Here is an 11,126-nt window from a genome sequence, read left to right on the forward strand (position 1 = left end):
TGTGTTTCTGTTGGGGTATTGAGATTAATTATATCTGTAATTTTGTGGTGGAGATGGATATACAGAATTGATGTATAAAGCATTAGATTGATTGAATTTGGGATGTCTATGAATTTTATTAATACGGAATTGAAATGCTTCTGCAATTTGTTTTGGGTTTACGGGAGTTGAACTAAAATTTGCAGTCTTTCTTTATGTTTAAATATCCGCAAATGGAACTGACAGAAAAGAAGATGGGTATTCATAATCCAGTAGTGATGAAGCAGTTTCAATTGACAATGGAGGAAGGTAGAGTTTGAACAACCCATTTCAATTATGTAAATGGATCATCCTTTTGTTTGATCTGAAATTTGATCTCTGTTTTTTGTTCGTCTTTTTTGGCTTTTTAACTTTATAGTTGATGAGCTGCTGAAGAACATATTTGAGGTTAGACCCTATTTCTCTTTCAAGTTTGCTCGATCTGGGCTCTTAAAGTTTTGAACTTTGTGATATGCAGCACCAGATAATGAAACCCTATACTCATTACAGTTTAATCATTTAGCTTTGCTTTTCTTTTGGAAATTACTTACTGCTGAATCTTAAATCAGTTTTATGGACTTGATCTGGGTCTCTGATGCATTGCATTTTGGGCTTTTCCTCATATTTTGGGTTGTTAGATTGATTAGCATGAAGTTCATCTTCTATGTTTCGAAGAGACTTGCTGTATTTAATAATTAATACTCAATCAATTTTCTGGTACTCTTCCTTCTGAGCTTGGTTATCTGGTCAACTTGCTGACCAAAAGCTCATCAAATCCTCCTTTTTTCAGAGTCTTCTGTGGATAAATGCATGCTGCATGTTGCTAATGCAAAAACTTGTTCTATTTTCAGGCTTTGTAGGAAGTGCAATGAAACATTCAAAAGACTGGAGGGGAAAGATCAGAAATGCTCAAGCGTCAATCAAATGTTGTACGAGCACTTAAATGCAGCTCAAGACGTAATTTCTACTTTCTGAATTTATATGAAACTATCAAAACCCTAGTATTTTTTCCAGAAAGTGTAGAATCAAATGACATTAACTTTGAAGCATGGATGGTTGAAATGATGGCATAACCTATAACAACAGCAAACATGGTAATCAGACTACAGCTAAAAACTGTAGTTAGATTCATTTGTTGCCCTAGTGCGGTCACGTTTCTGAATTTGTTATGTGTTTGACTCTAAACAAAACCCCAAACTCCAAATTTCTGTTATGTTTAAGTTGTATTATTGTTGTTCCACTCTGATTGTAAAGAATTGCTCTTGGGCTTCACATATGATAGTCGCCATAATTCTGTCTTAATTCTAGGTTTTCCATGTTGTGGTGCACACTCCTGTGATGTATATTCTGAGTTAAATATTGACAATTGAATGGTGCTACAGATAAATATTAGACGTACAAGCTCTAGATCTGTACGCTTGTTTATTGAGAAATCCGTGAGGAGGAAGATTGAGAAATCCATGTTTTTGTTTGTCATAAATCATAATTAACTACGCAAACAATTAATGGGAAAGACCACAGTGGGGATAATTGTAGGTTGTGGGAAGGACCACATAGGTGATATTGAGGTTAGGGGATTGTGAGGATGTATTCCTTGTTGTTTTACGTGAGTTGGTTTGACGTCTTCTTTGTGGATGTTAAGATTGTTGGTTGTTTACCTGATTACAAGAATTGTGATTTAATAAATCAACCGTTCATTTCTTGCTTACTCAAACGAGCTTTCAGAAAGCTTACCGGATTTTGTGTTGTTGCAATCCCGGTACACTATTCAAACGGTATAGCGGATAATCCTGCAGGTCAGGAAAATCGGGGAGGAGACCGAGCTGGTTAAGGGTTGCAGCATTTACTTTCTTTTCCTTCTATTGTGAGGTTTGTTATGCTCATCTAGAGCTTTACAATTTTACGTTTTAAGAGTGAGATGTAATAATGAACTCGAGGTTTTCGAGATTTTATATTCGAGTGGCGAGTGGTGTGTTTGTTTTGAGAAAAAAAAATTCAGAACGTTATTTTGTAATTGTTATTATTCATGTTTCGGATTTGAATTGGTTATTCAAAATTCGGGGCGTGACAGTTGAACATTTACAAGTGAACAATGCTGGAATTTTTGGAGCTATAGTTGATGTGGATGGTTTTAAAGCTGCAATTGCATCTGGTGCTGTAAGGGTACTAAACTATTTCTTTGTTGTTCCACTACAGAACACTAAAAGGCGCACCTTTGATGAAGCGATGCTTCTAGACCATGGTTAATTATGTTGCTCCTAGCTTCTCTTTGGGGTTCATCTGTTTTGTTTCCCAGCATATTACGCTATTCTATTGATAGCTATTGACAATTAAATGCTTCATTAGTTCAATGTACTAATGTGAAAATTGTAGTTTGAATTTGGTTTGGCTAAACGTCGGTCTATTTGTGTTCACCCCATGCCTTTCCCTTACATCTATGCAAAGTACACATGAGATTTCAATAGAGAAGAGACCATAAAAAATTAAGGTAATTTTATTACTGGTTCATGCAGGAAGCAGGACATATTGATTTCAAAAAGTTGTTGACTGAAACTTATGAGTTAACAGAAGAATGCTTGCAAATCAATTACTATGGTGCTAAAAGAACATCTGAAGCCCTTATTCCACTCCTTCAGCGATCTGATTCACCAAGAATCGTTAATGTTTCATCCTCTATGGGGAAGTTAGAGAACATACTAGGTGATCGGGTGAAAGTACTTCTTAGTACTGATGTCGAGAACCTAAGCAAAGAGAGTGTAGATGAAGTATTGACAGAGTTTCTAATCGACCTCAAGGAGAGTTTACTTTAAAGGAAGGGTTGGCCTTCTGTGATGTCAGGCTATATACTCTCAAAAGCAGTAATGAATGCATATACGAGGATTCTAGCCAAGAAGTACCCCAGTTTTCTTGTCAACTCTGTCTGCCCTGGCTATGTCAAAACAGATGTAGTTTACAATACTGGTGTCTAGCTTGCTTGTTGAAGAAGGTGCTGCAAGTGTCGTGAATTTAGCATTGTTGCCTAATAATGGCCCCACAGGCCAATTCTTTTTTTGGTCTGAAGTACAAAGTCTTGAAACGAAGACTGATTTATGCAAATATATGTCAGTTGTAGCTGATTAAATTTGGAACCGCTGTTTCTTAATAAAATTCAGTGAACCAGTTGTGTTATGTAGTATGTTTTATGATATATAGCCCCTTGGAGATTGCAGTCCTAATTCTGCAGATATTTCCTTCTTGAATACATAAATGATGCAAGTATTGGGAGTAGAATGGAATAGTTTATGCTTGCAAAAAGCTATTGGAATGCTGCGCTAATTCGAGACATTAGTTGAGTCATTAGCATCCGACAGGCTCTTGGAGTTACCTCTAGCTCAGTTGTAAACTTACTACAAATCTGATTTCGGTGTTGTCTATTCTTGCCGAGATGTGGATGCCGGTCACGTTAGGTATACTTGCTCCAAGAATTTTGTGGGTTCTAGGTGTGGTGCCGTGGAATCTGTTTGGCTTCTGAGTTGGAGAATTCATTGGCGCTTGCGTATCTGTGACGACGTTGGACGATGCGGGTTTCTTTCTCCGGTGGCTGCGCTGGATCAATACGATTTTGATGCAGGCGGCCTCAGTGTTGCTGGTCTGTCTGGTCAATTTCCGGGTTGATCTGCTATTCCAGGGAGGCAGTTGGCAGTAGATGTGTCACCGGAAGACGACGCCTGTGTTGGGCAGGGGGCGACGGCAGCAATATTGGGTGAGTTAGGTGTCCAGATCAAATCTGGCTAAGGATTTGGGCTGCTGCTAGGCCCAATTCAGGAATCACAAGTTTGGTTTAACTCTTCCAGGGGCCTGGATTTGAGAGTACAACAATTGCCTGTTTTAGAGAGCAGTGTGTTTTAGGCTACGACAAGTCTAGATTTAATTGGCTTGCCGACATCTTGCATTCCTAGATTGTAGGTTCTGATGGTTTTATCTACAAATCTCAAGGTCGTGACAATGATTCTATTATTAGTAATTATCTTAAGGAGGCTGAGCATTTACCTTCAGTTTTTGCGAGCTTTTCAATAAGTGTTTCAGAGTGGTATTTTATTGAACATGGACAAACTATTGGTGTAGTACACCTTTTAGTTTGTTCTATATTAGCTCTAGGGTCAAGCCACTTTTGGCCTTTGTATGCTCCCTATTGAGATGTTCTCTTAAGTGATTTCCATTGCTAATTCAATGCACTTCTCCTTTAACAAAAAAAAAAAAAAAGTACGTATATGTTAAAGGAAAACACATTATGTGTCTTTGTCAAAGTAACTGACGAAGAGGGAAATATGGAATTAGTGATTATAGCTCAGTCAGCATTTACTATCATTATTGTAATTGACATTTCCATTGTAATTCTATCCCTATATAAAGAGATTATGAAATGAAATGAGTAGACCAATTCCTATTTACTTTTACACGTTATCAGCACGAGTCTCTAGCCCTAGTTTCGAAAGAAAAAAACCCTAACCCTAGAAGAAATTTTTTTTTCTTCTTTCTGCCGCCACCTTAAAAAAAAAAAAAAATCTCCTCGGCTGCGAAGCCCTACAGTCGGCAAGCACACCCTTGTCCAGACCGGCCTCGCTCAGATCCTTCTTCCCTCCCGCCTACCTGCACCCCCCCTATGGCTAGCCCAACGCATCCCTCGCAGTAGCCGCCCCGCATCGTTGCAGCAGCACCCAGCCCAGTCACCGCTTTGCTTGCACACCATAGGCGAGAAAGCAGGCAAAGAAAAAAGAAGACGCAGAAGAAGAAGGAAGAGAAAACATAAGAGAGTGGGCCCAGAGAAAAAAAAAAATAGGGACGCGGTCCTTTTTTTTTTTTTTTTGGAGTTGAAGGAGGTTAATCTTTATTGGTAATCAAGCAAAACTTAGGGTACAGGCATATCAGCCTCTATTACATCATAAAGAAAGAAAGGAACATCAGACCAAATAAAACTTTGATCATTAGATGAAGCATAAGTTGCCACCATATGTGCAGCTTTATTTTCTTCTCTTCTAGCGTGCACCACCTTGGAGTTAGGCGGAGAGGCCAAATCCACACTTATATCTTCATAAAGGCTCCCAAGAGCAAAGGTATTCTTAGTGGTAGTCTGACAAAGCTGTTGTTTCAAGACCAAGCAATCAGTTTCAAACAAAGCCGGATGAAAAGTGTTAGTCAACACATAACTCACTGCTTCCTTACAGGCCATTATTTTTGTATGTTCAACAGATTGAACATTGGAAATGGCTTTGCCCACTGCCCCCAAGAAAGTACCACTAGCATCTCGAATAACAAAGCCTATTGCAGCTTTACCTGAGCCCTGATTATAAGCCCCATCGAAATTTACATTTAGCCAACCTTGTGGAGGACCTTTCCACTTAAGAACTCTCCCCAGATTCTGGGGCATTTGTAGCTTCGAATTATGGAAGATAAAACTGCTTAACCGTGCAGCTGACAAAAGAGCAATATCACTAGATGAAGTAGCTTTGTTCTGCCAGACCCTAGCATTCCTCTCCTTCTAAACACCCCAAATAAAAAACAACAATTGTGTGAAAACAGTTTTGGGAAGCTTCTTTGAATAGTAACAAAGCCAACTAAGGGCATCAAGCTGATCAGTCTCCCTTCCAAAGCAGCCATTGTTTATCGCAGAATGTGAAGCCATCACCTCCCTTGTAAAAGGACAATTACGGCATAGATGAATGATAGTTTCATCCTCTCCAGTACATAGTACACAAGTTTGTGAATCCAACACAACTTGCTTGGAAGCAAGTCTATCAAAAGTAGGAAGAATATTATGACATATCTTCCAAGCATTAACCTTAGCTGAATTCGGCATTTTAGCATTCCAAATCTACTTCCATACTCCTCTATTAGAGACAACATATGGAGGCAAAACATATGCAGTTTTCGAGAAAGCAAAACGATAGGTAGACTTCACAGTAAACATACCTTTCTTCTCAAATTGCCATGTTAGTCTGTCATCAGGTCTTCTACTACTCAAAGGGATGGATAGAATTGCCTCGGCCTCTGATGGAATAAAGGATGAACGCACCTTTTGCTCATCCCAAAGGTTAGGGAGCACAATAAAATCCCTTACCAACGCCGAGTCATTCTGCAGACCAATTGGTTCCTATGGTTTAAGAGCTGGCAAAGAAGGAATCCAAGCATCCTTCCACACTGACACATTTGTACCAGTCCCAATCTGCCACATTGAACCTGCTTGGAGCATCTCTCTTGTAGCAAAAATGCTACGCTAAGAATATGATGGGGTTGCATGCTCACTTACACTCCAAAAATTACCTTCAGGAAAATACCGAGCTTTATACAATTTGGGAATCAAGGAATCCGGGTTGGAAGCCACCCTCCATGCTTGTTTAGCAAGCATGGACATGTTATACCCAGACAAGCTTCGAAATCCCATGCCTCCTGCCTCCTTTGCATGACACAAGTCGTCCCACTTTATTCAGTGGATCTTACGCTTATTTGTAGTGCTTCCCCACCAAAACCTTGCACACATATGCTCCAAATCCTCACAAAAATTCTTGGTAAGCTGAAAAACACTCATAGCATGAATAGGCAATGCTTGTCCAACAACACGGATCAAAATATCTTTCCCCGCTTCACTTAATAACTTGCCTTGCCAGTGCTTTAATTTCTCAGCAAGGCTATCCGAAATAAATTCAAAAGTAGCCATTTTCTTTCTCCCTATGTAAGTAGGTAATCCTAGATACGTTTCATGGGACTCCACAATCTCCACTCCTAGCAAATTAGCCACAGATTCCTGGTCTACCTCCACCACATTTGTGCTAAAAACAACTGAACTTTTATGGAAATTAACTACCTAGCCAGAAGCTCTTCCATATGTCTCAATGACATCTTGAATTTGAAAGCAAGCCTCCGGAGTTGCTTGAGCATACAACATACTATCATATGCAAATAATAGATGATTTACAAAAGGAGCATTCTGACAAATAGAAATCCCTGGCAGTAGTCCCAGACATTGATTGTGTTGCAATAAAGCAGAAAAACTTTGCTCCAATCAAGAAGAGGTAAGGTGAAAGGGGATCTCCCTGCCTCAACCCTCTGGAAGGAATCACCAATCCTCTTGGTTTACCTTGAACTAGAAAAGAGTATCTGACAGACTCACACACTGCATGACTACTTCGATCCAATTATGATCAAATCCGAATCTCAGCATTACCTTACGTAAGAAAACACATTCCATATGATCATAGGCCTTACTAAGGTCCAGTTTCAAAGCCATATAAGCTTGCTGCCCTTCTCTCTTATTGTGAACAAAGTGAGCTACTTCGTTAGCTACTAATATGTTGTCTGTGATCAATCGTCTAGGCACAAAAGCACTATGGAAAGGCGATATAATTTCAGGTAAAAAAACTTTCAACCTATTTGCAATTACCTTAGAGCAAAGCTTATAAATCACATTGCATAGTGCGATAGGTCTTAAGTCCCCCATTGTCTCAGGCTGCTTGACTTTAGGAATCAAATATATATGCGTAAAATTAATTTGCTCCAACAATGATCCTGTATGCAAGAAGTTTTGAACAGCATTAGTAACATCTCTTCCAATAGACTCCCAATAATGTTGGAAGAATAATGGAGGCATTCCATCAGGACTAAGGGATTTTGTTAGATACATTTGGAACAAAGCCACTCTCACTTCCGCCTCAGTTTACGGTGCACACAACTTTTGATTCATATCATTGGTAACACAAGCTTGAATTGGTGCCAAAGTTCTCTCCACCGTCTCTGCATCAAGAGTAGTAGCAGTGAACTTCTTTGAAAAATAATCAGTCACCACCTTCTCCATGCCGTGCTCATCAGCTCTCCAAGTTCCGTCATAATCAAATAGCCCAATCAGATTATTCTTCCTCTTTCGGTTAGCAGCTTTTCTATGAAAGAAACCGGAGTTCCAATCCCCCTCTTGTAACCATGTCACCTTAGCATGCTGTTTCCAAAAGGCTTCCTCTTGAGATAGCAAATCTTGTAAAGAGGCCATCAAGGTACGCTTCTCATCATGGGACTCCACTGTTAGAGTCTCATTCATCAAAACCTCTAGTCTGCTCCTCACCTCCATCATCTGTTGTTGGCGAAGTCTGAAAGTGTATTGCTGCCAACGCTCCAAAGCCTGTCTAGTGCTTATTATCTTCTGGGTTAGGGTATACATGGGTGCTCCCATGAATTCAGCATGCCGATTGGCCAACACCAACGGGTCACATTCTTCATGTTGTAACCAAAAAGACTCAAACTCGAATCTATGTCTTTTTGGTCGTTTAGGCAAAGGAACACTACTTGCTTGCAATAGAACAGGAGAATGATCTGAGTCACTAGGAGGCAGATTCCTAACCCAAGGTGAGCCGACGATGTTCGAACCAGAATCTCCACATCATCTGTCCAGAAGAGCCCTAACCCTCCGGATTGTCCTTCACTCAAAACTTCTTTTGAATGAGCAAACCCTAATTCCCTATGCAATGTCTTAAACTCCTGCATCTGATTGATCTTTGTTTCCATGAGGAAAATGATTTGTGGCTGATTTTGAGCGACCAAATCCCTTAAAGCCCTAGTTGTCGTGGTATTGCAGATCCCCCTGCAATTCCAACTCAAAATATCCATGAAGGATGGATGGTAGATAATACTTCTCACAAAGAGAAGAAACCCTAGTCGCACGCGGTGAAGATTGACAATGGCTCGGGGACGCGGCCCATCTGTTGGCAGATAAAAGAATTTTTTTTTTTTAATTCTCAGCCCACTAAATCAGTAGGCCCAGCAGAAGCCTGAAAAAAAAAAAAAAAAAAAAAAAACATCGTTTCACACACCTGCATCAACACACTTGTGTGCTAAGATCGTTTTGTTTTCTCGACACTAAGTATGTTCTCTTTTATTAATTTAATTTCATACTCCAGTAAATTATGGAATCAGCATGCCTTGTTTATATCCCATTTTTCACAAATCTTATTATATGTTTTATATAATTGTGGAATCTAGTGCACTTGGTTTGTAAATTTAATTTATGTTTTATATGATTATCTTTAAGCATGATTTATAATTATGTTTAAACATGCTTTCAATATTTTGTTGTTTATGTTTTTATTATGAAATTTTGAGCAAGTTTTTATTTTATTCACACTTGTATAATTATGCCTACGCATGACTTTATATTATGCTATTGTTTTGAGCATGCCATATGTATTTTGTCATATATTATTTGTGTAATTTTGAGCATGTCCTGTAATTTACATTACTACCTTCTATCATTGTTTTATTCAGCATGTTATATAAATTGCATTTTGCCATGATAATGAAAATTTATGCACATTATACATACACACTTACCGTGAAAAAGCATTTTCACATAGCATCAAAAAAAAAAATGTGACCATTACGAATCTTGGTCTTGAAATCTAATTCATATTTTTGTAAAATAATTCACGTGGATGTCTTTATGACTGCGTAGTTTATATATTCTCTCTTGTTTATGTAGATGGCTGATCTAACATGACCTGAATTTGACATTTTGGACTCAGAATGACTTGAGTACCATCGTTGGTTTTCCGATGTAGAAACTGCCATTGTGGCAAAAGACTACACTTCCGCATCGAAACACCCACCAACCCTAAAGACGATGGACCGTTTGACAAGGTAAAAGCAAATGCCTTAATGTTTCTAAGGCGACATATTGATCATAGCCTCTTCTGGGAGTACCTTTAGTTGAAGGCACCTTAAAAACTGTGGGATGCCCTTAAGGGACGTTTTGGAAACATTCATGACACTATGCTCCTAGAACTGATCGTTCAGTGAAATGAAATCCGCTTGCTTGACTACAAAAGGGTCAATGACTTCAATAAGGACATGTTGCGCCTAAAGGCGCATCTCAATTTATGTGGAAAGGAACTCACAGAATATAATATGATCCAGAAGACTCTTTCCACCTTTCCTATTTCAGCACTTATACTAGCGAACCAGTATAGGCTGGAGTATGACAACAAAAGAATCACAACCTTCAATAAGCTGATCAACCTACTTCAAGTGGCTGAGAAGCATAATGAGGTTCTTTTGAACAACAGTGCCAGGCCTGTTGGGACAAAGAAACTTCCAGAGGCTAATTATGGCAAAATGAAAGGTGAAAAGAACCTCAATGCAAAGGGGGCTAGACCTGCTGATCCCTACCCACGTGGCAACAATCCACCACGTGGAAAGGGACATGAGGGTCGTGGTATGGGCTGTGGAGGATCTCCCAATGCATGGCGCGGAGATGGTAGTGCTGGCCCTAGTAGTCATAGAAACAAGGTGCAAAAGACACCTAAGAACCCTTCAGTCAAAAAGGAAAGAGTTGGAAATGAACCATGCTATAGGTATGGAATTATTGGGCATTGGTACAAGAACTGCCAAGCAAGCAGCAGAGTAGTAGCCACTTACAAGATATATAAGGAGTCTAAATAATAAAAGGCTCACTATATGGAAGAAGGAGCCCATGACCCAGACGTCAACCTCACAATTGCAGACTTCAATGGTAACAAAGAACTTGCTTAGTCAATGGATGCTCCAAATTTTGACTAATCTATTTATTTATTCATTTTATTTTCCAAAAATAGTTGTGAAGGCATAATGCCTTATTTTCGGTTAGACTATTGCTTGGGCTTAAAGTTTATTCCAATAATGGTTTGATGAATTAGATTTCTGAACAAGACCTTGATTTAATTATCGTTGGCTTATTAATAAATTTCTGATTTTATTCTGAAGCATTGAATTTATTCGATTTTATTTACTACACATATTTACATGGTTCGAAATAGCACTATAAAGATGTAAAGCAATACATCTAGAGAAAAAAATTATTAGAATGAAAAGATTATCATTCTACCTAAAATAGAAATACTCTAAAGGATATGAGATGTATTTTTCTAATTAATTAATAATACCTTCCATTTATTTGCAGGAATGAATCGAGGAGAACTTGAGTGCTTAGTTGATAGTGGAACTACCCACACCATATTAAGGAATAGACAATTATTTATTGAATTAATAACCTATAATTCCTCTATGACTATGATGATTGGATCATCACAAGTAATAAAAGGGCGAAGAACTAC

The 11,126-nt window shown here is 38.7% G+C and overlaps 1 protein-coding gene across 1 annotated transcript; it reads left to right on the forward strand.

The window, feature by feature from the left end:
* The first annotated feature begins 212 nt into the window (after positions 1-212).
* LOC112167982 ((+)-neomenthol dehydrogenase) lies at positions 213-2,828 on the forward strand. The gene is made up of 3 exons (XM_024305093.1): positions 213-288; positions 2,090-2,181; positions 2,532-2,828. Exons 1-3 carry the CDS (start codon positions 213-215, stop codon positions 2,826-2,828), a joined length of 465 nt encoding a protein of 154 aa, XP_024160861.1.
* Positions 2,829-11,126: the final 8,298 nt, after the last annotated feature.

Source organism: Rosa chinensis, chromosome 1 (genome assembly GCF_002994745.2).
Source record: "Rosa chinensis cultivar Old Blush chromosome 1, RchiOBHm-V2, whole genome shotgun sequence".
NCBI lineage: Eukaryota > Viridiplantae > Streptophyta > Magnoliopsida > Rosales > Rosaceae > Rosa > Rosa chinensis.